Source organism: Talpa europaea, assembly GCF_964194135.1.
Source record: "Talpa europaea genome assembly, chromosome: 12".
In the NCBI taxonomy this organism is placed as follows: Eukaryota; Metazoa; Chordata; class Mammalia; order Eulipotyphla; family Talpidae; genus Talpa; species Talpa europaea.
The window spans coordinates 66,104,680-66,132,073 of NC_140079.1; the positions used below are offsets into that span (position 1 = coordinate 66,104,680).

Here is a 27,394-nt window from a genome sequence, read left to right on the forward strand (position 1 = left end):
AATGCAATTGAGTCCCTAGAGAGGGAAAACAATGGTCAGAAGAAAGAAATTGAGTCCCTAAAGAGGGAAGTAAAAGAAATTCAGGAGATCAAAGAATTAATGGAAGAACTAAAGAATTCTGGGAAAAGCAATGAAAGCAGAATAGATGAAATGGAAGAACGAATAAGTAATCTTGAAGACACAGAAATAAAAAGAACCAAAACAGAAAAGGAAAGAGAAGTACGAAGGAAAAAGAACGAAGAAAGACTTCGGGAACTATCTGACTCCATGAGGAAAGGAAATATAAGAGTTATAGGAATACCAGAAGGAGAGGAGAGAGATGTAGGAACAGAGAAAATATTCAAAGAGATAATTGAAGAGAACTTCCCAAATGTGAAGAAGGAGCTGAAAATTGATATACAAGAAGCAAGAAGAACACCAAACTTCCACGACGAAAGGAAAAATACAGCAAGACACATAATAGTAAAGCTCCCAAGAATCCAGGACAAGGAAAAAATAATGAAGCTGGCAAGAGGGAAGAAACAGATAACATTCAAAGGAAAACCAATCAGGCTGACATCAGACTTCTCCGAAGAAACACTACGGGCAAGGAGAGAGTGGAGGGACATAGTCAACAGACTCCAAGAAAACAGATGCCAACCAAGAATACTCTATCCCGCAAAGCTCTCCTTCCTCTTTGAAGAAAGAATATGGACCTTCCCAGACAAACAGAAACTCCGGAATTTCATTGCAACTAAACCCCCACTCCAAAAAATACTACAAGGAGTCCTAAAGCCAGAACCTCAGAGCGACGAATAACAATGAAAGAAGGCCAAAAAAAAAAAAAAAAAGTTATTAAAAGAATAAATAAATAAAATCAAAGGAAAGACAAACACAATGGCAAATACAGATGTTAACATATCAATATTAACTCTAAATGTAAATGGACTAAACTCTTCAATAAAAAGACACAGAGTTGCAGCCTGGATTAAGAAACAAAACCCAACCTTTTGCTGTCTCCAGGAAACACATTTAGCTACAAAAGATAAAAATAGGCTCAAAGTTAAAGGATGGAAAACAATCCTACAAGCAAATGGACCAAAAAAGAAAGCAGGAACAGCTATACTTATATCAGATAAAACAGATTTCAAACTCAAAAAGATAAAAAGAGACCCCAATGGTCACTACATTATGATCAAGGGGACAATACTTCAAGAAGAAATAACACTCATTAACATATACTCACCAAACGAAGGAGCACCAAAATACATCAGACAACTGTTGTCCTCTCTGAAAACAGACATCAGAGAAAACACATACGTAGTGGGAGACTTCAACACACCACTATCAACAATGGATAGATCAACAAGACAAAAAATAAGTAAAGAAACCAAAGCTCTAAATAAAGACCTAGAGCAATTGGGCTTAACAGACATCTATAGAACACTAAACCCCAAAAAAATGGAGTACACATTTTTCTCAAGCGCACACGGATCATTCTCCAGGATCGATCACATACTGGGGCACAAGACAAACATCAACAGATACACCAAGATTGAAATCATATCAACCATCTTTTCTGACCATGAAGGCATCAAACTAGAAATAAACCATAAAAAGAAGGCAAGGAACTTTCCTACCTCATGGAGATTAAAAACCACACTACTGGAAGACCATTGGACTAATGAGGAGATCAAAGAAGAAATTAAAAAATTTTTTGAATTGAACGACAAGGAGGACACCAATATCCTAAATGTATGGGATGCAGCAAAAGCAGTAATAAGAGGAAAATATATAGCAATAGAAGCTCACATCAAGAAACAAGAAAGAACGCAAAGAAACAACCTAATCTCGAAGCTCAAAGATCTAGAAAAAGAACAACAAAAAAACCCCAAAACCAGTAGAAGAAAAGAAATAATAAAAACCAAAGCAGAAATAAATGAAATTGAAACTAAAAAAACAATCCAAAAGATCAATGAAACCAAGAGCTGGTTCTTTGAAAAAATCAATAAAATAGACAAACCCCTAGCCAGGCTCACAAAGGAAAAAAGGGAGAAAGCACAAATAAACAGGATCATCAATGAAAGAGGAGAAATCACAACGGACACAGCAGAAATCAAAAGAATAATCAGTAACTACTATGAACAGTTATATGGAAACAAGTTTAACAATCTAGAGGAGATGGACAAATTCCTACAACTCTACCATCACCCAAAGCTAGATAAAGAAGAAATAGAACACCTAAACAGACCAATTACAATTAGCGAAATTGAAATGGTAATCAAAAACCTCCCCAAAAACAAAAGCCCAGGACCTGATGGATTTACAAATGAATTCTACCAAACATTCAGAGACGAATTAGTGCCTATCCTTCACAAACTCTTCCAAAAAATTGAGGAGGAAGGGACAATACCAAACACGTTCTATGAAGCCAACATTACACTAATACCAAAACCGAACAAGGACAACACAAAAAAGGAAAACTACAGGCCAATCTCCCTAATGAACACTGATGCAAAAATCCTCAATAAAATTTTAGCTATCAGAATCCAACAATGTATCCATAAGATAATTCACCACGACCAAGTTGGATTCATTCCAGGGGCACAAGGATGGTTTAACATCCGAAAATCAATCAACGTTATCCAACACATCAACAAAAAGAAATATAAAAACCATATGATAATATCAATAGATGCTGAGAAAGCTTTCGACAAAGTGCAACACCCATTCATGATAAAAGCCCTTGAAATTCTTGGGATACAAGGAACATACCTCAACATCATAAAGGCCATCTATGACAAGCCAACAGCCAGTATCATTCTCAATGGTGAAAAGCTGAAAGCAATTCCATTAAGATCTGGAACAAGACAAGGATGTCCACTCTCACCATTGCTTTTCAATATAATACTGGAAGTCCTAGCCAGGGCAATAAGACAAGAGAAAGACATCCAAGGAATCCAAATAGGAAAAGAAGAAGTCAAACTATCACTATTTGCAGACGATATGATATTATACATAGAGAACCCCAAAAACTCCACAGAAAAGCTAATTCAACTCATCAATCAGTTCAGTAAAGTGGCAGGATACAAAATCAACACGCAAAAGTCAGTAGCCTTCCTATACACAAACAATAAATCTGAAGAAGAAGAAATCAAAAAGACCATCCCTTTTGTTATTGAAACAAAAAAAATCAAATATTTGGGAATAAATCTAACAAAAGAGGTAAAGGACCTATACAAAGAAAACTATAAAACACTGTTAAAAGAAATAGAAGAAGACACAAAGAAATGGAGAGACATCCCCTGCTCATGGATTGGAAGAATAAACATTATTAAAATGGCCATCCTTCCAAAAGCAATATACAGATTCAATGCTATTCCAATCAAAATTTCAATGTCATTCTTCAAAGAAATAGAACAATTATTGATGAAATTCATATGGAATCACAAAAAACCCCGAATAGCCAAAGCTCTCCTGAAAAAAAAAGAAGGGAATGGAGGCATCAGACTCCCAGACTTCAAACTATACTACAAAGCCATAATCATCAAAACCGCATGGTATTGGAACAAGAACAGACATACAGACCAATGGAATCGAATAGAAAATCCAGAAATAAACCCACAGGTTTATGGTCAACTAATCTTTGACAAAGGAGCAAAGACTATGCATTGGAGCAAAGAAAGTTTGTTCAATAAATGGTGCTGGGAAAACTGGGTCGCTACATGCAAAAGAATGAAGCTTGACCACCACCTCACACCATACACAAAAATCAACTCAAAATGGATTAAAGAACTAGACGTAAGACCTGAAACCATAAAATATATAGAAGGAAATATAGGCGAAACACTACGTGATTTGCACATCAAAGACATCTTTACAGACACATCACCCAAAGCTGTGATAGTGAAGGCAAAGATAAACAGCTGGGACTATATCAAATTAAAGAGCTTTTGCACAGCAAAAGAGACAATAACAAAAACAAAGAGAAACCCCACCAACTGGGAGAACATTTTTGCACCCAACACTAATGATAAAGGACTGATCACAAAAATCTGCAAAGAGCTGATGAGTCTCAACAACAACAAAGAAAATAATCCAGTCAAAAAATGGGCAGAAGAGCTTAAAAGAAACTTCTCTGAAGAGGAAATGCAAATGGCCAACAGGCATATGAAAAAATGTTCAACATCACTTGTCATCAGGGAAATGCAAATCAAAACTACCATGAGATACCATCTTACACCAGTGAGAATGGCACATATTAAAAAAACTAGCAACAACAAATGTTGGCGAGGGTGTGGAGAAAAAGGAACTCTTCTGCACTGTTGGTGGGAGTGCAAACTGGTCCAACCACTGTGGAAAGCTGTGTGGAGATTTCTGGACCTACTAAACATAGAGCTTCCATATGACCCAGCAATTCCACTCCTAGGTATTTACCCAAAGGACACAGAAACATCAATTCCAAAGAGCACCTGCACCCCTATGTTTATAGCAGCACTGTTTACAATAGCTAAGCTTTGGAAACAACCCAAATGCCCAAAAATAGATGACTGGATCAAGAAGATGTGGTACATATATACCATGGAATATTACTCAGCATTCAAAAAAGATAAACACATGCAATTTGCTGCAACATGGATGGCGCTGGAAGGGATCATGCTCAGCGAAATAAGCCAAAAAGAAAAAGAAAAATACCGGATGGTCTCACTCATAGCAGGAATCTAGAAAACTTAAATAAGGGACCAGGAAAATGAATAACTATAAGAAAGTGAAAATCAAAATCAACAAAAAACTATGAACCAGAGACACTTTTAGGGGGGCGGGGGCGGGAGGGGAGGGATTGGGGTCAGTATGGGGGGCTGCAATTGTATGGGGAATATAACAATAAAATTTATAAAAAAAAAAAAAAAAAAAAAAAGAAGTACAGCCTTCACAATAAGATGAGTGAGGGATAAATAGAAATGAAACCACTTACCATGAAGATGTAAATTCATATTCAATAATTGTTTAGACCAAGAGTTTTCTTCTGTTGCCATGGGGAGGAGAGATGGTGGTTTAACCCTTTTGGATTAGCATATGCATATTATTAACTTTGTTTTTATTACTGGCAAAATAGGCCCAGTCTCTGAACTATGACTAGTTCTCTGCCTTCAATGCCTTTTGATGCAGTGAGCCCTACGCCCAGAATAAAATATTTCACGAGCACTTCCTGTGTGCCCTGCTCCGTGGTGCACTACATGTTAGCTGTGTATTTACCCCTTTGGGTGGCAGAAGAGAGACTATTGATCTCCCTGATTCCCTTTTTCAGTTGCAAGTAAAGGTCATGCAGGACGAGTGTGATCAAGGGAAGGTAGGAAGGAAAAGGGAGGCTGAGGACGTGGCATGTCCTTTCCAATATGGGAGAGGTAGTACCATGAACCTGGGTCTGCATTTTCTACCTTTTTCAGGGGCCTCTCTAGAGGCGAGGTCAATGGCTTATTTTAGTAAATGTACCACAATGCAAAAATAAAATACGGAAAGTGTAAACAGAAAGTATTACAACCAGCCCTCCGCCCTAGAGCCATTTGGGGCTTGTAGATAGTTGGTTGAGGTTGCTGGGGGTGTTCTGCATGTCTGAACTTGTTTAAGTATGAGAAAGGGCCCGAGCTGCAATTGGAAGAGGTGAAGCTTAGACACAGAAGGCCAAGGCTCTGACCACCACTAGGTGATGGGGGACCTCACAGAAGTTGCCCTGCTTCTCGTAAGGCTCCCATCACCCAGAGAGGTCAGGATGCTCTAGTTGAGAGGTCAGTCAAGGACATCCCAGAGTTAGCCTCATGGGTGCAGAGAGGTTTGAGCTGTAGCAGTGACACCCAGAAAGTGGTTGGAGTTGAAGACTATGAGGAGGAGTGGACTAGCCTGAGATCTGAAATGGGCAAGTGGCTGCCAGCTGGCCAAGGTACCTTTTGATCTTGACATTGATGCTGTAGCCTGAAGTAAAAGAAGGTTCATAGAAGAAACACCAGGTCTGAGAAAAAAAAGCAAGGGTAGCAATTTGGGGAGTTCTCTGTAACAGAAAGTGGACTAGAGCAGTAGTTCCTTACAGGGGTTCCCAGGCCCCTTGGGTTTCATGAAGTCAGTAATGGGGAACTATGAATCAATTTTGGAATTATAAAAAGCACAGATCATGCGTTTACCCTCAGCAAGGCCTCGTAAGCTTTATCAAAACACTGGAATCTTTGCCCTTGTCTGTGATGACATCAGATTGCTGATGAGGATACCAGCCATCCTGTGCTGGTGAGAAGCTCTGCTGGAGACTGATGTTACTTTGGGGATTTTGAATGTGATTGGTGGACTGTATGGTGTCCCTGGGTGGTCACAAAGAACCTAAAGTTAGATCACCAAGAATGTGATTAATCTTAGACTCAGGTATAATATGACAGCCCCAGATAAACAGACTGCAGTCTCTGGTGACCCCTAGGGTAAAAGTATGCTGAGTTTTCTCAGCCTAAGCTCTTAAACTCTATGGAGCTCACATTTAATTCATTCCTCATCTTTGAAGAAGTTAAAACTGACTGGATATCAAATCATGATCAGTTATCCACTTTGGAAGGCATGCCCTGAACACCTGAACAGCCTGCATGGTCCCTTAAGACACACAGGAAAGCTCCTTGGCCCCCTCCCCCGCTCAGACTTAAGGAGCTACATCCTGAGAACAAGGGTCAGGCTCTATTCTTGGGCTGTTAAAGGAAGAAGTTAAATAGCAAAACAAAGGAAAGGAAGTAGCCAAAATACAGACCCACATGAGTTTTTACAGCAAGCCTGGGAGAAACTAGATTAAGGCAGTTGCTGCTGTGTTCCAGGAGAGGTGGACTTGGGGCTCCTGTTGTTCAGCCCATGGTTTCTCGCCCAGTATCATCACAGCCTTTGGGGCTGGAGCTCCAGGGAAGGAGGGTGCTGAGTTGCTCTGACATGACAAACCAATGGAATAGTCGATGATGGTTGGCAAACGATCTGAAGCAAATCCACTAATTTTGTAAAACGTGGGAGGAGGAACTGGGATATTTGCTCCATCCTTTTAGTTGGCTGATTGTTTCAGCACTGTGGTGACAGTTTTTATTTTCTGGAGTATTTCTGCAAAGGAAAATGTCCTCACTTCTCTGGCTAACTTAGGTTCTTCTGTCTGCCTCTTTCTATCACTGGCATCGTGGCTATCTGTCCATGTGCTCCTGAGCCAGCCTCTCCTGCCCCTGCTCCTCTAGGCGTCCTTGTAGGGCTTCTCTCCACTCTTCACTGGCCCTCTTCTTTCCTCCTCCCCAGAGCCAAGCGATGCGAATCGTCCGCACAGTGGGTCAGGCTTTTGAGGTCTGCCACAAGCTGAGCCTGCAGCACACCCAGCAGAATGCAGATGGCCAGGAGGATGGGGACAGTGAGCGGCACAGCAGCAGCTCAGGGGACCCAGGTAGGTAGCTGCTGTGGATGCGGGGGGCGGGGCGGGGGGCAGGCTATGCTGCGACAGCTGGTGGGTCACCCCACCATGCAATCAGTTCACTTAAGCAACACTTTGTTTTTCTGTTTCTCTCCAGATTCCAAATTTTCTTTAAGGAGTATGTGTTACATTGATAATAAAAAATTAAAGAGGTTGAAACAGTCAAAGAAGGAAGCATTTAAACTCTGTATCAGTAAATACATGTAAAAGGTAGAGTTCCTTAGGCCCTCAAGTCTGATCCTGAAGACAATTTCAGTACAAAAGCACCATTATAAAACTAATTTGAAACAATATGAATTTACAATTGCCTAAGTGTTTTTCTATTCTAAATTTTATAGTTATGTAAACCCTCAACATGGACATTATTCTAATATCTCCAATTTTCAAGTCTTGTTAAAAGTCAGAAACATGACAAAGGTGTCTTTTGTCATTTCTACTATTTAACCTAAATGTGTGTTTGTGGGGGGGGGTGTATGAGGATTCGAAAAGAGTAGATAAAAGTTTATATTCTTTTTTTTTTTTCTTTTTTTTTTTTTTTTTTTTTTATAGAAGCATGTTTTATTTATTTATTTGTTTGTTTGTTTTGTTTATACAAGCACTGGGTACAGTCAGAAGTGCTGGAGGGTGAGAGAATTCACCAGAGCCAGATCAGGGAGCAGAGCAGGCAGAAGGACCGAAGTACACTGCTGAGGGGAGCAGCGGGCGGCAGGAGAGGTCTGCGCGCCATGTGGGACCCTCCTCTGGTGGCCGGAGAGCAGCCGGGGATCGAACCGGCTCCGCAGAGGCCGCGGGCAGCTTCGCAACCCAGCGCTCAACCGCTGCGCCACCGGGGAGGCCCAAAAGTTTATATTCTTTATATTAATTTTTATGTGAAAAACCCATGAAAATAATCCAAAAGCTATTACAGGTAATAAGATAGTCCAGTTAAAGTGGTGGGCTCAAATATTACATGTAGATTACCATGGTTATCTATTTCAGTGTCAACCACTTGGAAGTCATAGTAGAAGAAATCCATTAAAATATCAATTTAAAGAGATAAATATGAATAATATTAATAAATATGTTTTATATAAAGAAAATCTAAAGTAGGAACTTCTGGCTGGGAAACATCAGCATCATAAAAATGTTAATTCTCAACTATTTAATCTGTACATTTTGTATAACAACACAAATTTCTAACAGCCAAGGAGCACCTTGTTGAGCTATAGTATTCAAATTTATGGACTATAGCTAAAGCAAGTCTCAGAGAAAAATCCAAAAGTTTAATGAATAAATGACCAATCATGAAATCTAATAGCATCCAACTCAAGAAGTTAGAAAAGGACAAAATAAATCCCATCCTGCAAAACAAAACTCAGTAGTGCGAAGTGGTTGAATGGAGACTTGGTGTCTAGTATCCCAGCTGCCCCATGGAATCACTGGCTGCATTATTTGGGGGCCACTTCTATAACCTCTCTGTGTTTTGGTTTCCTCTTCTGGAAAAAAAAAAAAAGAAAAGGTAATAGTAGCATCTACCTTGCAGACTTATGTGATGACTAGAAAAGGGTATACTTTCTGACTGTGTCCTGTCTTGCACACATAGTAAACATCAAATGTAAGCTAGCTGCTACTATTTTAAAATAAATATGGACAAGTTAAAAATCAAGAATAAAAAATTTCTGAAAAGGATGAGTGATGATATAGAAAAATATTTCAAAGCTGATCTATGAATACGTGCCTTTGTGAGCCAGAATAGAAAGCTCAGAAATAGACCAGATACACATGTCAATATAGGGTATGATAAAGGCAGTAGCCCCATGAGAAAAATGTAGAAGTCTTTAAATTTCAAAATTGATATGCCTTTTGACCCCCAAATTACTCTCTAATTCCTAATCAAGAGTTTTATCATAAGGGTCAACCTATACATGTGTGAAATGATGCAGATGTAAAGTTATACAAGCAAAAATGTGTTGCTAAAGCAAAAAATTGGAAACAGCAAGATAAGATTTTAAAATGAACTGTGGTATCTAATGGAAAAATGACTGCACAATTCTTCAAAAAGAATGAGTTGGCTCTCTGTGAACTGATATAAAGCCATCTCCAAGGTATTTTGTTGAGTTGTTTTAAAATCTGTGGATGAGGCTTGCTACCAATTATCTATTACAAATATATATGTGTAAATGCATGTGTGTCTATGTAGGTGGACACACATGTGCAAACACACACGTGTGCTCCTACATAGCATATCTCCAGGATGAGGCACAGGACACCAGTTACTGGTTCACTCTGGGGAAAGGAACTGGGTGTCTGATGTGGGAAGATTTGCTCTCCACTGTCGCAGACCTATAGCTGGCCCTGGCACCCCGGGCATAGCAAGCAGCCTATCTGCTCACCTCTGAGTGGGATGCAGGATTTGCCTTGAGAACTGGTAGCTGGAGAGGATGGGCCCCCTTCTGTCATTCACTGCCCTGGCAACATGAAGGTCATAGCTATCTCTCAAAGGCTTTCAAACTCGCAGCCCCACTGGCTGCCAGTATACACAGATACTAAAAGCTCTAGCTGAAGAGTAAAGGGCATGATCTCGATGAAACCACTTATGCCTGGAGTGGAAGGAAGAGGGCCCAGAGGCTGAGTGTTTATAGACCTTGCGATTATCACAGAACTCCCATCTGAGGAGCTTGCTCGAGTCTCCAGACACCTAATTAGAACCTGCTGCTCAGCTGCATGCCCCAGGAGGTGAGGATGGCAGTGGTTTGGCCTGTGAGAGAAGAGCTGCCAGGAGCGTGTTACAGTGTTTCCTGCAGTCTACTCTGAGGGGATGGGGGTGAGAGGTGGGGTGCCTTATTTATCCCCCCAACGGGAGCTACACTGTGCATCCTCCAGCCCAGCGGGGGTCAGCTGTGTAGCATGGGCTGATGTGATTTCCAGTGATGCTGTGGACAACCTCATTTTGTGTGGCCTCTCTTTGGACATCAGCGAGGACCTTCCCCTTTCAGTCTCTTCCTCCCCTCACACCCCAAGCTCCTTCCCACCCGAGTACACCCTGTAACTTACAGCCTTGTCCTCATGTCCCTCTGCTCAGGGTCCGTGCGTATCCCAGACAGACACCCTCAGCATCCCATCTCCTGAGAAGCCTGGCAACTAGCTCCCACTGCCCCATCGTCTTCCCTTCCAGAAACTATGATCACTACTCCCTAGGTCCGTGTGTTCTCTTCCCACCTGGCCCTTGGCTCTTCACTCCATGCCTACTTCACTCCACTGTTTACCAGACGTATATTGTGCTCTGTCTTTGGAATGTGGGGAATGCACGCTTGTATACAACACATACGGACACACATGCCTGTGTCCTGGGGATGCCCTCATCTCAGTCACCATCAGCAGACTGTATTCATGCTTACCCTGTGCCAGATTGGATATGAGATAAGGGATCTCAGCAGGAAGTATTGATCCCCCTTGATGAGGAATGATGACCTTAGAGTACGGAGATCAGGAGAATGGAATGATTAAACCTTGGAGACTGGCCGGCTGAACCAGGATAAGGATGGTGAGTGATGATGGCCTCGACGCAGACAGAGACCTGCCGGCCTTGCTCTCGCAGCTGTGACAAATGCTCAGCATTGCTGTCATGGACCCAGAAGCCATGTGCCCCTCTCCTTTTGATGACCCATGGTGGTCATTTCCTCAGTTCACAGTAGTAGGTGTGAGACCGCAGCCCCATGGCATGGTCTCTAACCACTTCCTCTAAAGAAAGTCTAATTGATGTTTTTTTTTGCTACAGACATCTGGGTCCATTTTAGGAAAACCCATCAGACCCAGTAGTTTTTTCAAAGTTTGATGTCAATAAAGCCCCAAGTGTGTCTCTTCAAGGAGGTCAAACATGGACTGTTGTGCTCGCTGTGAGTCATCCTAGCAGTCATCCTCTCCTTGTGTAAATGAGGATATGGCCTGTGGAGTCATGTAAATTGTACCGGGCAGGGAGATATACACATATCCACACACCTATATATGCACAGGCATATGCACATAACACGTGTGTGCATACACATTCACACAGAACAACACAGGTAGACGCATGTGTGTGCATGTGCACACATACTTGTGCACATACCGTCCATGCATGCATACACATGTATATACACACATATATATACTCATAAGTATTACACTTAACACATATCAATTTTAAGAAATTGGCTCTCGTGATCCTGGAGGCTGGCAAGTCCAAAATCTATTGGGGGTATGGTGGGGACCACCGCCCTGGTGTCCTAGGGGTTAAGTCACAGCACTCTCACTACTGCGGCCTGAGTTCGATCCTCGGCCAGGGAGCTGACCCACATGGCGCAGCAGACCTCTCCTGTCTCGCCGGCTGCTCCCCTCAACAGTGTATTTCAGTCAATCTGCCTGTTCTGCTCCCCACTCTGTCTCTGGTGAATCTCTCACCCCCCCATCTCTGACCTACACCCTAGTTCTTCTATGCAAAAAAAAAAAAAAAAAAAAAAAAAATATATATATATATATATATATATACAGGGTCAGCTATAGTCTAGAACCCCAGGGAAGAGCTATGACAGTTCTACTTCAAGGGTGATCTGCTGGTGGAATCCCTCTTCCTCCAGGGAAATCACTTTTTTTTTTGTTTTTAATTAAGACCTTCAACTGATTGGATGAGGCCCTCCTTCATTGGAAAGATAATCTGCTTTACTGAGTCTGTTGATGTAAAGATTAGATGTTAATCTCATCTAAAAAATACCTTCATCACAACACTTAGAATGTTTGGCCAAATATCTGGACACCATGGGTCAGCCGAGTAGGCACATGAAATTACCCTTCCCAGAAATGCAGCGCCTGTGTGGTGTGACAGAGAGAGGCCTGGAGTCTAGAAAAGCAGCTTGGGTTCTGGTGATTCTCAGCCAATTTCATAGTGTCCCTGGAGCTTTCTTATCTTCCAGGTGTGGTGAGACAATGCCTGCGAGTCAGCATCGTGCCAAGCACATAGTACACTGTAAATACAGATTAGCCATTAACGGGTTTTCCAGTTCTGAGTCTGAAACTCATGACCCCATCTCTGCAGTGAGGGGGGTGAACAGGATCTCTGTAGTCTCGATTTCATGACAGATCCAAGTTGAACGACTAATCAGCTGTGCTCTGATTGCGGTGTGGAGCCGTTGGCCGGGGCCATGAAACTAAAGCCACCTTGAACATGAGAGTTTGGAATAGGACAGATCTGGGATGGGAAGTGTTTCCTTTCAAGTAGCCAAGGGATGGAAATGACCTAAGCACCCGATGAAGAGGGCTGGTTAAAGGTGTGGTATGCATGCAATGGAATACTACTCAGCTATAAAAAGGTGAAATCCTGCCATTGGCACTATGTATTGGCCTACAAGGGATATTACTTAGTGAGATGTCAGAGAATACCCATATGATTTCCCTCATGTGGAAGACAAACAAAGCAAACAAAGGAACTAAACAAAACAAAAATGCTTAGATTCAGAGAACAGGTCTGTGGTTACGGGGTTGGGGGTCATCGGGAAGGTGGGGAAAGCAGGTGTATGTGTTGGGGGTGTCAGTGACGGTGATGGGTGGAATCCAAACATAATGCTGTATACCTGAAACATACGGAATCAATCAATATCATTTCAGTTTTTTTCTAATTTAAAAATTTTAAAAAACAACAAATGACAGGCTGCTTGTTGCACGGCCCCACTTGTTTTCTGACTGACAATAAACTGCTGGAAACAGTCTCTTCTTTCCCTAGGGCTCCCCAAGGAGCATTTGCTGGCCCCATCAGGATTTTTCTCAGTGTGGGGAACCCTGAAGCTCCAGAGTGAAACTGCCATTTGGCATTTGTCCTGGGTTTGGTTTTGTTTCGTGTTTTGTTTTGTTTATTTTTTTCCTTTACCAGAATCTCCTTCCACTTTAATTTCATCTAAGGCCGTGTTTATCTTTCCTGCCCACGTGATGTGCTGGCAGGAGAGGGTGGGGGAAGCTTGTTTACTGAGAGGAATTGCAAGTGCAGGGGCTTTGCTCTTTGATGTCTTGTCCATGCTTCCTTTTTGGGTTGAGCACTGTTTGGAGACTCGAGAGAGGCTGTTCTCTTTCCTTGTGCACGCACGCCTCTCTGTGCTGTGCACCTGCCTTTCCTCCCCTCCTTTCTTCCTGCTGTTCCTACCCAGAGGGAGCTGTATCTTCTGGCAGCTCTGCCCTACGCCAGTCCCTGGGGCTCTGAGCCAGGTGGGTCCCACTCTTGTTGCATGTCCATGGCTCTGCCCCTTGCAGGGTTTCCCAGGAGAGTCTGGGAAGCGACCCTCCTCCCGGGCAGCAGACAAGTCTGCCACTGCAACAGACTTGGAGCCCTTTGGAAGACTAGAGCTGCTTAAAAGCCTACTCCTTGCCACTTCTACACAGGGCCATAGATTCAGTGTTTTCTGTGTGCCTGTTAGGGCTGCCGGACCTGGCACTGCCCGCGCAGAAGGCAAGCACAGCTCAGCCCTGGCCCGTCTGCTCTCCCACCTGCTCCCTCACCATTCCATAGGGTGATGCTGCCCAAGCTGTTCTTTTAATTTCAGGGCCTTCCTTCATTCACCAGATGTTTATCAAGATGTTTATCCCTGATGTGGCAGGCTCTTCTTGGTTCTGGGGACACTGTCAACAGGACAACGTCCTGCTGGCTAAGCGCTTACATTCAGAATGGGGTGCAAACAAACGGCAGATGAGCCAGTTCCTTTCAGAGAGTGTCCGGGCAATGAAGAAGATTAAGGAGGGGAGGTGGGGACAGATGGGACCACAAGGAGCAGTAAGCCCATGGGCATAGGGTGGTGTCCCAGTGCAAGTACTAAGCCTGCTGGAGCCAGACAGCAGGTTTTGAGCACAGCCCTACCTGCTCCTCCCTCAGCCCTACCTGCTCCTCCCTCAGTTTATTCACCTTTCAGATAGAGATAGTAACAGGTGCCTCCCTATTAAGGTGGTCGTGAGAATAAATAACTTAATCCATGTGAAACCCTTAAACCAGTGCCTGGAACATATTAAGTGCTATTTAAATTTAAGCTGCTACTTTTGCGCTACCATGGATTCCCGCACCTCCCTGTCCTCACCTCGCTCTCTGCCTCCATGGCCACCTCACCTGCCCCTGCTGGCACCCCTGCTCCAGGTATTCTCTCTTCCCTGGCTTCTCTAACCCCGTGTGAGGTAGATGTTCCTCTTCTGGGGTCCAGTACTTCGCATGGCTCCTCAGAGGGACCTAGACTCCTGCTGCATCTGTGATTTCTGTGTTTCCTCCTTCAGGCTGGGGAGACACTGAAGGCACAGATTTGCTTATTCACCTTTATGCTTGATCAGTACGTATAGAATAAATAACATAACATCTATCTCATGGCTTCCGTTAACCATTGGACATGTCAAGTTGACATGATTTAAATAAGCAAGCCACGCTCCCCACCCCATGTTCAGTCTTCACTCTCACATTTTGGAATCCATCCGGCCCCATCCCACACATTTCCTGGTTTCCTATGCTTTGGGCTTCAAGATGCCAGGAAGGCTGAAAATACCAGATTTCCTGCCTTGTCGAATAGGCCCTGAAGACAGCCAGAAACATCCGCAGTGAGTTCCCTCCTCCAGATCTTATCTGACATGCGAGCAGCACACGGTAATCGTAGCCCTACATCCAGTGTGCTCTTCCTGTCCACCTGGCTTTCCTCTAACTGGTCTGACAGATCTTCACTGTACTGATCTCCACCCAGGACTACATGAAATCTACGAGGCTCTGCTTGTGAGCTTCGGAGACCCGGGGGTGGCAGGAAGTCTCTCAGAAAGCAGCCCCATGCCTTCTAACTCACTTGTCACAGCCTCAGGTACTAGTACAACAGAATGATCCCCCAGAAGCAGAATGAGAACCTGAGAGTTTTTCCGCTGTTTCCCAGCTTCTGCTGGGAGCATCACCAGACCCTGGGGTGGGGTGGGGCTGCTTAGACGTCCTTAGGGTCTCTGGGCAGTGGGCGCAGGGGCGGCAGCCTCCTCCTAAAACCTGCTCCCCTCTTTGCTGCCTGGGCACAGCACCATTTCAACTTTGTTGGAATTTAGCAAACACCTCTGTGCCAGTCCTTGGGAAGCAATGAATGAGACAGCCCTGGCCTCAGACCAAAAAGGGAAACACTGCCAGCCATGCCCATAGCCTTGTGCTGAACTCACTGACCATGGCTGTACCAGGCACCTCCCCTGGGGACCACAGAATGGTCTCCTGCTCAAAAGTTTGCCTGTTTCTTCTTCAGTCCTCCAAGGGCATGAAGATCCAGGGCCTCAGTTCCCACCCCATCCACCTGCTAAGAAATAGTGAGTTGTCTGCCAGCCCATTCTCTCAGGCTAAACCTCCCCATTGTCATCCACTTCTGGATCAGAAGTGGTAGAAGCCAGTCCCCACCCTGGCTCCCACAGCTGATTGATAGCAGGGCAGGGACACCCCTGGCCTTGACCCAGGCCATCCTTTCTGTGACACCATCACACCCTTCCAGGTATTTCCCTGGCCCACGTGGGAGTAGCCAAGGGAGAACCAAGCACACTGTTTGCTTTCTAGTTCCAGGCTCACTTCCCCAGATGACTCCGTGGACGCATGTCCTGTAGAACCGTCCATTCCACGGGATAGGCTGTCAGACATCCCAGGCCTGGTTCCCTGGGTCAGCCTGAGGGTCAGGGAATTCACTTCATCATTCTGCCCAGATGAAGCTTTTCCATTTTACACTTGATGCTTGGTCTCTGGAAACTTTTAAGAAATCCTATTTGGGGACAGTAGTCGTGAGCCTGATCTTAATTGTAGAGAGAGAATATGTTTGCTGTGAAATGCCAAGGAATCGCCAAATGTTTGTGTAGAGTCCCAGAAAGAGAAGAGCAGGAAATGAAGAAAAGAAGTCCCGCGCAGGTCCTTGTGTGCAGGCTGTGCTTGTGATCAGTGCCATGGTCCTTGAGTCCCTGGAGGAAAAGTGGGGGGTAGATGGACTTGACATGGTGTAGCAGCTCTCTCCTCCATGCTGCCTTCTGCAGACTCTACCCTGCTTGCTACGACTCCTTGAGTGAGTCAAACTGAGACTCTGAGGGCGGGAGAGACTGTGTCACCTGGTATCTCTGCATCCACCTAACTCAGCCTCTACTTTTGGGGTTGAAAATGGGCCTGGAAGGATGATGACGTTCCCTGATCTGAAGCCCTTGGGGGTCCTGACTGGGAACCCACTGTCTCTGGATGCCAGTTTCAGGGCTCTTTCCCCAGTAGATTCCATACCTCAGCCAGGATGAAGTTGAGATGACTGTCACCCCTTCTTCCAGGGTCTCCAGACCCTGTCAGTCCAAACATCACGTCAGCCTAGCAAAGCAGTCACTTGTGGACTTGGGGAAATACCTGTGGTTCTGAGCTTTTGAAAACTACTAAAATGGAAACCTCTTATTGGATCGGAAATTGATTGTACTTGAGTGAGAAGAGAAGTGGTCAGGTTACCAGGCCAGTGGCATCAATGAAAATGTAAGTGTCAAGAAAAGAAGGCATTGTTTTTGGTGTCACCATTTCTTCCCTGCCTTCCCCACTGCCCCGCAGGCCGTCAGCTCACTGGAGCCGAAAGGGCCTCCACAGCCACCGCAGAGGAGACCGACATCGACGCGGTGGAGGTACCCCTCCCAGGGAACGACATCCTGGAATTCAGCCGTGGTGTGACTGATCTGGACGCTGTAGGGAAGGAAGGAGGCCCACATGCAGATGCCAAGGTAGGCAGGAGGTGGTGGTTCATGCAGGTACCCTGCACGAGTGCCACCTCCCGGAGTGGCCTGTGTCTCAGCCCGTTTCACCAGTCACCCCTCTCCCTCACCAGGCCGGGAGAGCAAGTGTCCCCAGCACTTTCCATTCTCCCAGAGGGGCCTGAGTAATGGGGATGCTGCTATGTGTCAGGATGCTGCTGAGCTCACTCCAGACCTGCATCGCCCTCCAGGGTGTCCTGGTGCTCAGCCCACTTCTTTCCAAAAGCCCTTGATGGTACCTCATTCCTACACAATACCCGTGCAAGGTGCATCCCTGCATGCCTCGATGGGATGGGGTCCTGTGGGCTTGCCGGGGAGGGGAGTGCTCTGGGCCTCTCTGTCTGTGGCTGTGTCCCATGCGACAGCTCTGCGAGGTTGCTCACTGGGCCGCTGGAGATAGACACTGAGAGGCCTGGTCACCTCCAGCCTCCCCCTTGTGGTGAGATGACAGGAACCCCAAAATTACTATTTAGATTAAGAAACGAAGAGCATGAGACCAGCTTCCAACCTGAAGACAAAGCAAACAAAAAGCCCAGAGGGAAAATTTGAATGCCTGGCCTTGCACTTAGGTCCACCTACTCTGTATCCCGTCCCTGTCCCCATCTTGCATGCACCTCTGTCAGGTGAGATCCTTAGACCGGATCAGCAGAAACAGAAGTCTTTCTAGCCTGGAGGGCCTTTCAGTTCCAAATGCCTGCCTGGTGTTTTCCTTGACACCAGCTTGTCCTCAGCACGTGGCGGTGTCCTTGTTACTGTGTGCCTTCCTCCAGCACATCCTAGTCAGGGCGAGCAGAGGATTCTCCCTGCACTGGAAGTCTCTGGATTGGAGAAGCTATTAGTCGTGGCTTATTGGAGAGATGCTGGATGTGGGAGAGGGTTGGGAGACAAACTGCTTTCAGCTAAAGGCGAAATCCATCTGGAAATTGTCTCTTTGGGTGTCTAGACTTCCTCCCTGGTGGATGTCCCTGAGGGAGGGTCTGGTGGGCTAGAGCCGCCTCCCTCCTCCAGTGATCAGCTCTGGAGAGATATGCAGGCCCTGGTGGAGGGACCCCTAAGGGCTCCCCTTTTTATGGTGGGACTTAGGATGGTGTGTTAGGTAGATCCTTCTAAGTCCAGAACTTCAAATGACTCACAACATGGTTTTATTGGAAGTGATGGCTTGAAATGGGGCAGCATTGCTGTTCCCCAACACCTTGGTTACCCCAGTGTGCAAATCAGACTTTTGACCGGGACTCTAGCCAGGCGGTCACCCCACCTCCTCACTAGGGTTTCCCGTCCACATTTCCATGGCAGATGCACATTTCTGGCTCCTGGTTAAATGGACAGTTCCACCCCCACGCCTGTGCTCCCCTGCGGGGTAACACCTGCCTGCTCTCCTCTTCTGCCAGGTCTCACCACCTGCCCAGGAGCCGGTGCTGACAGCCTCACCCAGGATGCTGCTGCCCTCTTCTTCCTCGAAGGCCCCAAGCAGCGGAGCGCCTCTCTCCACCCACCACCAGATGCAGCTCCTCCAGCAGCTCCTCCAGCAGCAGCAGCAGCAGACACAAGTGGCTGTGGCCCAGGTTCTCTCCGCCTCCTGCCTACTTCGCAGGCTCCACCCTCATGGGCTTGACACGCCTTCCCTAGCAAGGGGCTCAGGGCAGGTGTAACACTTAGGGAGCTGTAGGGGGCGCTCGTGCTGTTGGATCATTGCTTGTTGGGGAGCAGGGGTAGGGCGGCAGGAAGGGCCAGATGGGGGATGCAGAAGAAATGGAAAGAAACATTTTGGTTTCCTGTGTATCCCCACTCTGAGCTGGGCTTGGCTGGCTTGGCTGGATGTTGTTGGATACTGATTCAAACTCACCAAGGAACAGGATGCACATGATGCTGCCCCCCTTTTCCTGCCTTCTTTTCCTGGGAGATTCCTGTGGGGTCAGGACGGGGGGGTGACTGCTTTGTGATGCCACTCTTAAAAGAGCTGAAAGTGTGAATCTGTGCCCAACTCCCTTGCAGAGACTCCCACCTGGTGTACCAACCACGTTGTCCATACAGATTTCCTTGCCTCCGTGGCGATCCTTTTATTCCAGGCAGTATTTGGCACCATTTTGGCCTGACAATTCATTATAATGGGATTTAACTTATAGGAACTTAGGTGTTTTATTTGCACCATAATGAGAACATTCAGTTTACATCTCCAGAGCAATGTGGTCTTTGAACCCCCAAAGACTTGTGAGGCCCCTGCTTTTTGTGAAAAGGGACAAGTGGACTTCGACTTCCCATGCTACTTTTTACCAGGATTCCCTTGCTTGCTTTCTGCAGAGGGCCGTGGTCCTGCTCACCCAAACTTCACCTGACAGTGTGCAGTCAGGGGATGGGGAGGCACATCAGTCCTGTCACTCACAGACCGGACCCTGTGGGGAAAGTCAGCTAAAGTTAAGGTAGATGAAGGCCATGAGAGGCAGCGCCTTTGGCTTGGGGGTGTTGGTGAGAGATCTGGAAAGGCAGCTGTGTGTCAACTTTCTAAATCTGCTTGACCACACTGACCTCTGAGGTTCTGTGTGTTCTCACGTCAGGGGACAGAGCCCCCCATTTCTTCTGCTCACTCTTCTCGTGACCTTGGGTGGACAATCACCCAGACAGTGCTGTCCTTTTTAATATGCAACCTTGAGGAAGCTTCTAGCAGCCTGGCCCCAGCTGGCTCCACTCATTGTGTGTGTTTGGAAGAGATTTCTGATAACACAGCCTTTGCGACTGTGACACTATGGATGTCTTATCAGCTGAGTTTCCATGAGAGGGGCAGTGCTCCAGGTTTATTTGAGCCTTTTAAAAAATATTCTAACCATGAGACAAAGATTGCTAGGAGGAGCAGTGTGGCTGATGGCTTCTTCATTGGCAGTTGGGGGAATGTGGGGGTGGAGGAGAGAATCATGCCTCTTTGTCAGATAACAAAATTCATCCCTGCTAGTTAATGATGGCATGGTGGTCCCCAGACCCCCTCCCTACCATCCTCCACTGTGTGATTGCTGACAGGAGCACAAAGCCCGAGCACTTCAGCAGGGCTGTACCATCATTTCCCAAAGTTTCCTACTGAATAAAAATCCATTCTCCAACCATCATACTTTTTTCTCCATCAGCATATCAATTGCCAAGTAATTATTATTTATCTAGGGATGGACTGGATGCATATTCATGATGAACATTATCAGGCATTTGAATTTGAAGTCACCGCTAAATACTAAAGAGAAAGTGCTTAGTTGGTGTTCTCTGCAGCTCACTTGCAACACCAGCTAAGGCATTCCCCACAACCAGCAAGCAATTCTCAGAAACCAACAAGGCATCCAGGAATTCAGCTCAATTCTGATACTATCTACCTGGAAATAGTGTCAGGTCCCACAGGTTAATTACTTGGTCTCTCAAGACCCCACTAGGATCCCCAGGTGAGCCCTTACCTCTGGCCAAAAGAATAAAAATCAGGGTCCTCTGAGCCCATCCTTAAACTTCATGTGCCCCTGGCAAGCTCAGATTATTATCTGTGTTTCCGACAGTTAGTTTTAAACCAGAGGTTCCCAGAACACCCACCTCAGTTTCCATTAATTTGCTAGGACCACACACACAGAACTCAGGAAACCTGTGTACTCAGTAGATCACTGATTCATTATAAATGATACTAAAGGATACAAATTAACTGCCAGTTGTAAAAAAAAAAAAAATAAAATGATAAGGCAAAGTATGGGAAAGGTGCTTTCATGCCCTCTCCAGCATGCCACACTCCCCCAAAGCTCCGCATCTTTACCAGTCTGGAAGCCCTCAGAGCCACTTCCTCTTGGGGTTTTGTGGAGTCTTCATTACGAAAAATTGATTAAATTATCGGCAGTTGAAATCCACCTGCAGCCCCTCTCCCCTCCCAGGAAATCAGAGAATGGGGCTGCAAGTCCCACCCTCTCTTCTTGGTTTCTATGGCAATAAGCCCACACATGCCTCAGGTGTTTTCCAAAAGTTACTTCCATTAATAGCACAAAAGACACCTTTATTGCTCGCAAAACACAGGAAATCCCAAGGGTTGGGGAGCTGAGAGACAGAAACTGTGGATGAAGACCAAACAGGTATGAGAAATATATATTTCTCTTAAGTCACAGTATTGTAGAAACTATTTGCAAGTGTGTAATCTGCATAACAATGAGAGTTATGGAAGGGAACACTCATTCTGCAAAAGCCCAAGGCCTCTAACTTACCATGGTTGTTAACTGAAAATAAAGTCTCCACTATATTTAGCCAAAGAGTTTATTAGATAAAGTGAGGATTCAAACTCAGGAACCCATCTGACAGATTTTACTCAGTGAGACCTAGTCTAGTAACACAAGTTAGAATTTAGTTTATATAGATAGGAACAGTTTGTCATTGGCATTAAGAATATTTCTATTCTTAATAGAAGGAGCTTCTAGTGCTAAGTTATTAGCACCTAAAGATATGCTGGTGCTAGAGGAAGGCCATGCAAGATAATCCCTTCCTTTCTAAAGAATGCTCTGCACAGATGCAAAGGCTGAGTCCCCATTGTTGAATCTTCTTTCTCTGGCTCCATCATCATCAGTGGGTATAAAGAAGTTGGCATTACCTTGGCAGCAGAATTCCTGCATAGGTTGCAGGATGGAGCCTGTTCACACTTTAGGTCTGTGAAGATGGATTTGCTCTCTTGACTGCTACACAGGGAAGGGAGGGACAGAAGGTTTACCAGATGTTCACACAGGATGCCTCAGTCAGGATGACATCCTATGGGTGGTTTCCTGGTGCATCATCAAGCCTCTGTCTCAATGGGACATCACTGCTGCCCTGACCCTATTTTAATCTCTGTCCTAGAATATGTGAAACTGGAGAGGGTGGGGCACCTGCAGCTTCTGATTCAAAATCTGTTGTGTGCCTTGGTGGTGCCTTAGTCAACTCTCAGTTTGGGCATTGATGTAATTGAAAGGCTGCTATAGTCATCAGTAGCGAACACTGGTGAGTGACTTGAGAAGGATCGTAGATTTGCAAAATCATCAGTTCGTACAGGACCTTCTGGTCATCTGATAGCTTCTAGAATGCTCTCCTCTATCTTTTCTGCCCTCCCCAGGTGGCCTCTGGTCCCTTCTGTTTGTAACTTCCTCTAGTAGCTAGGAACGCAGTGGAGGTGTTTCACCTCTCAGTTCACTTTCCACTCCTCTGTCATCCAGGGCATTCATCCAAACTTCAGATTACAGGTTCCTCTGACACATTTCTCTCTTCCACTCTTTGTAGCATTTGGTCCAAGGACTTTGGTTAGTATCTGCATCTTCAGGTCTAACAAATTTTATCAGATTTGTGAGTGAATTAATGGATAGGTCTTCCTGGCATCTGTCATGCATTTAAAATAGATCAAATCCAGCACACCTCCTGTCTGCATGGTAGGATCGATTTTGGTGTCCAGTACGAGGTCAGCACCTACTTATTCTGTCAGTCTCCATTGCCACCAAACTGCAAGTTTCTGTTTGTCTTCATTAAACTACCAGCAGTCCCCAAAATTTCAACTACTGCAACTTCAGTGCTTCAGGGGAGAACACGTTTCCTTTCTCTTGGACTCCTGGGAAGAGCTCTGATGGTAAAGACAGTTTCTTGGGGTCCCTTGTTCCGTTATTCAGCACCCCCATCACCATTCACTGTCACAGCAAGATTTGGTTATTGCTAGACCCAGGCTAAGGTCTCCTCCATGGTACTCTTATTTGGGGTATATGCCAAGACCCCTCCCAGCTCACCCCACGTTGATTCAGAGCTGGTTTAGAAGGCCTTCTTTGGCCTGGAAGATACCTGGGCACAGGTGCTGTTCACCCAGCTCTTAAGCATTCCAGGTTGGCCCTCATATAAATAGTGAATACCCACGCCCCTCTGACGACTTTCCCCACCCAGCATGACCCTTGCTTGGCTGCACTGGTTTCCTGCTTCCTGGCACTTGAAGTTCCAGTGGGTAAACAAGAGTAGAGCAAAGCCTTAAACTAGAGTTTAGATGTATCTGGCACGTGCATGGTTGTGGACTGGGCCTGCCCAGTTCCAGAACTCATTTGGGCACTGAGGCTGACTGGCAGCAGCTAAGTAGGCTAGATCCCTTCATGGTTTGCCAACATCTGGCCTAGCTGGTGAGGAAAATGTTAGTGCCGCTCGGTGTTGCTATTTACAGATTTCTCTTCTACCTGCCGCCACTCGTGCTTATTCAGAAGCAAGTGATTATTTGTGCTTTGCTATGGTGTGTGCTGTCCTTAGTTTGAGGAACACTCTAAAGACACCCCACACCCTCGCTCTAGGCCTTCAATTTAGCTTCTGTCCTCATGGCTTCCCCCGGCCCCTGGTGCCCTGGATGCACTGCTCAGGCCCCTGCCTTATGCATGTGAGACAGCACCGCCTGCCTCTGCTCTTGTCTGATGTGTGTTGGGGGAGGGGGGCAAATCGCTCTGGTTCTCTCCACTGCCATTTTCATGTGCCTGCTGCTCCCTAACATCATCCTGGCCCTGCCCCCACTTCTCATGGAGGAGCTGGAGTCCAGGCAAGTAGGCCGGAGAGCGAGTGGGCAGTGGTCTGGTGCTGTGGGGTGGGTTGAGGGTGGGTGTTAGCGTTTCAGAGGTGCAGGGTTGAAGTTATGCTTTGTAGTGCAATCACTGGAATGCACAGCCAACCATCTGAGCACTGCACTCCAGGCGTGGCCCTCCACTGACTTATAGGGCCAGAGTAGTGATTGCAAAGGTGAGCCCCAGCAAGGAGACATTAACTTGTGCCTTTCCAGAAATTAATATGGCCTACCTTCGCAAAAGGTGTTTAATTCTTTAATAGAAAAGGCCAAATGAAAATATATTTCCCATCTGGTGGGGAGGAGTCAGTGCTTTCTCTTTGTGTTGTGTGATTAAAGAAGCAAGTGCATGGCCCCAGTGCAGACCGCCAAGCCAGGGCTGGAAATAATACCATCTTATTTCGGTGCTTCAGGGCTAGACCTAAATATTATAAGACATAGGGACTGTTAAAATGGCTCAAATGTAAAAGAAGTCTAGACCATTCTGTCTCATTGTGGCCTGGCATGGGTTTTCCTGTGGCGCAAACTGCTGCAGTAGAGGTGGTGAAGCCTGGGGCCTGATGTTCTCTGACCGCGGCAGTGCACCAGTGCGTGCTCTGCAACTCCGGGGCTTGAAAGCACCTGAAATGTTCTAACTCTGCCTTTGCAACGCCAAAATTTTTATTTACTCTGGTGCAAGCAACACTCAAACTCAGGAGTGTTTTCTATTAGTGCTTGGTTCCTGTGGATTTATGGGGGAAGCATCAAGGAACTTGGTGATTGGACTGATGGCTATTCCACCACTGGAACTGGGGTGCCTGCAAAAGAAGCTTTCAACTTTTCTTTTCCCTGGCTTCTGAAGCAGGGAACTCTATTGTGTCCCTAATCCTATTTCCCTGGTTTCCCAATGGGGATTTCGGGGCTTTCTTCAGAGAGCCTTTCATGAGTAGCCCCTCGTACTGGCCAGTGTGTCTACCGGATACAGAATCATAGATGATGAGCCTCTAACCAGCCCTCTCTGTTGAGATGGAGAAATTACTGACAGTTACAGAGGGACTATCCAGCTCCCTGGAACATTCCAGCCCTGGTTGGACCTTGCAATGGCCGGTTCTATCAGGTTGTTCAGGTGCAGGGTGTGGGCACCCAAGGGTGTGGTGTGTTTGTGCCAGAACCCACTATAGGTACTGGTTAACTGTATGCAGAAGCAAAATACTCTGCTCTCTGTTCACACGCACTGAAAATTTTACTCCACCTCATGTTTCTTTTTCTTCCAAAGAATGGTTAATGATTTGTCTGTTCAGTGGATGCCTTCCTGTATTCCTTTTATTAAAATAATTAATGATACTCGCAGCTGGAAGAGTATAAGACAACTCTTCCTTTGGGGGTACTCTGGAGGGCCCTCCTCATGGCCATTTTCCCATTTTTTAGAACCAAGAGGATTTGGGGGACTCCTGGGTGGAGTCTGTGCTTAATTTCCAAGGAAGGTGAAGGCTTAATAGCTACATGTCACCTTCTATCCAGACTGAAATATTATCTCTGCCTCATTTCCTATTGTCACCCATCTCTAGACCTTTCCTTAGTTTTTATGAGGCAGAAAATGAGACTGATAACTAACATATCACTTCCTTCCCTCACAGAGTCCTGAGGGGGCCAGATTTCTTTTAGATTCCTTAGCAGACCTTCCCTGGAGAAAGACCCAACCTTGGGAGTCACTAATAGAAAATGGCAACTAATCTCATTAGCAGATCCACTTAGAAGCAAAGCCCCCCTGAAAGGCCAGGGCCTCAGATCTGCATGGGGGAGTAAGGGAGGCAGCCTGTGTACCCCAAGGGTTATTCTGACTGCAGGAGGGGTCCACGCCGGGTGGCAGGTCCCGTCAGGCTTGTTGCACTGCGGCTGGACATGATAAAATGTGTCTTTGGAGCAACCTGATCTCCAGAGACCCCAAGCATTTGTTACCTGAGCAAAATTTTACTCCCTGATAAAATGTGTCTTTGGAGCAACCTGATCTCCAGAGACCCCAAGCATTTGTTACCTGAGCAAAATGATCAGCTTCCTTATAGGCCCTTCTTCCTTCCTCCCTGCCTGCCCTGCTCCAGTCATCCTGTCCTGGGTCTTTATCCACACACTGGTTTTGGCCAAGGAAAACCCTCTTTCCCACAAGCCACCTTGGCCCAGGCTACCAAATTCATTAGCTCCCTTTCTTCAGGGGGCCTTCTGCAACCCTCCACGGAGACCCACATTTCCTCTTCTTAGATAAGAGTTACATGATGAGAATTATTACTGTCTTGAGTGACTCAGTTTCTTCAAGCCAGGGTTTTAAAGTAGTCACCCTCATATCCTCCCACTAAGTCTATCCCCACTCCCAGATTGCATACCAGAAAGACCCCACTGAGCCCCAAGCTTATGGGGTGTGCTCTTCCTGGCTGCTCTGCCTTGAGAGTTGATGGGGGGGGGGTCCCTTCCTCCCTCAGAAGACAGCCTGTTCAGTGCTCAGCATAGCCTTCCAGGCACTGGAAGAGACATTTATGAATCTATCAGCAAACATTTGACACGCCCCCCCCCCCCCCAGGGGTGAGGAGCAGTCCTGGGAAATAGGACTGCAGAGTCCATGGAAATAAAGAAGGAATGGAGAGTCAGGCAAAGAGCTGACAGCAGACATAAATAGATAGGCTTTGCTAAGACCCCTTCCCTAATGTACAAAGGGTGTGGAGTGCTCCCCATTTCTCATGGTGCTAGGTGTGAGGAAGGGGAGAGAAAATATAGGGTTCACCATGAAATTGTTCTCAGCTAGTGGGTCAGCATATTAGTTTTCGGTTTTGAAAAGACAAGATGAAAAAAGGCATGTCCGTCAACATGGCAGGTGCTGCAGGAATTTTCCTGATAAGGCTGAGGGCAGAGGCGGGGCAGCAATGGCTCTTCCCTACTTGCCACTCTCAGTCACTCACGGGAGCCCACCATGACTCACGAGGGACCTACAGAAATCCGCAGGCCAGTGTCCCAGCTCCCCACTCTCTGCAGTGCTAGCTCAGGTGCCCATTTTGCCTGTAAAGGGCTCTTCACTTGAATTGAATATGGAAAGCACTTCTGGTCCCTGCCAACCTCCTTGATATTTGTTTGCATTTATTCCCTCTCTCCTGTCTGTCCTATCTTCTCTCTCTCCTCTGTCTCCTGCTCCCTGCAGGTCCACTTGCTGAAGGACCAGCTGGCTGCGGAGGCTGCAGCACGGCTGGAGGCCCAAGCCCGCGTGCACCAGCTCCTGCTGCAGAACAAGGACATGCTGCAGCACATCTCTGTGCTTGTGAAGCAGGTGCAGGAGCTGGAGCTGAAGCTATCAGGACAGAACGCCAGTAAGTCAGGCCCTGCCCATCCCTGTCTCGCGGGGGGTCTGAAAAATACACATTATTTCCCCTAAAGCTTTTTAGAACCTTTTCATGTTGTGGTATTCTAGAAAACAAAGGCAGCTTTGTTCATCAGCCATACATTTCATGGAATTTTAGAGTGACAGGGCCAGTGGGGACCTGCCTGCCACCTACTCGGTGCCCGGACTTGGGCTTGAGCGGCCCAGTTGTCACTGCCACAGGTCTGTGCTCTCATCCTGAAGTACCATTTCTTTCTCAGAGGGCTTTTCCTGTAGAAGTATACCGAGCACCTACTGTGCAACTGGCCCT

General features: G+C 46.1%; 1 protein-coding gene across 2 annotated transcripts in view; it reads left to right on the forward strand.

The window, feature by feature from the left end:
• NOS1AP (nitric oxide synthase 1 adaptor protein) overlaps positions 1–27,394 on the forward strand; it is a gene marked incomplete at its 3' end in the record, with an annotated part of 237,176 nt that overhangs the window by 208,421 nt on the left and 1,361 nt on the right. For both annotated transcript variants that reach the window (XM_084249721.1, XM_084249720.1), the window contains exons 6-9: positions 7,279–7,420; positions 17,001–17,167; positions 18,586–18,759; positions 26,908–27,073. In XM_084249721.1, coding sequence (XP_084105847.1) covers positions 7,279–7,420; positions 17,001–17,167; positions 18,586–18,759; positions 26,908–27,073 — 649 coding nt within the window. The remainder of the gene's footprint in view (positions 1–7,278; positions 7,421–17,000; positions 17,168–18,585; positions 18,760–26,907; positions 27,074–27,394) is intronic.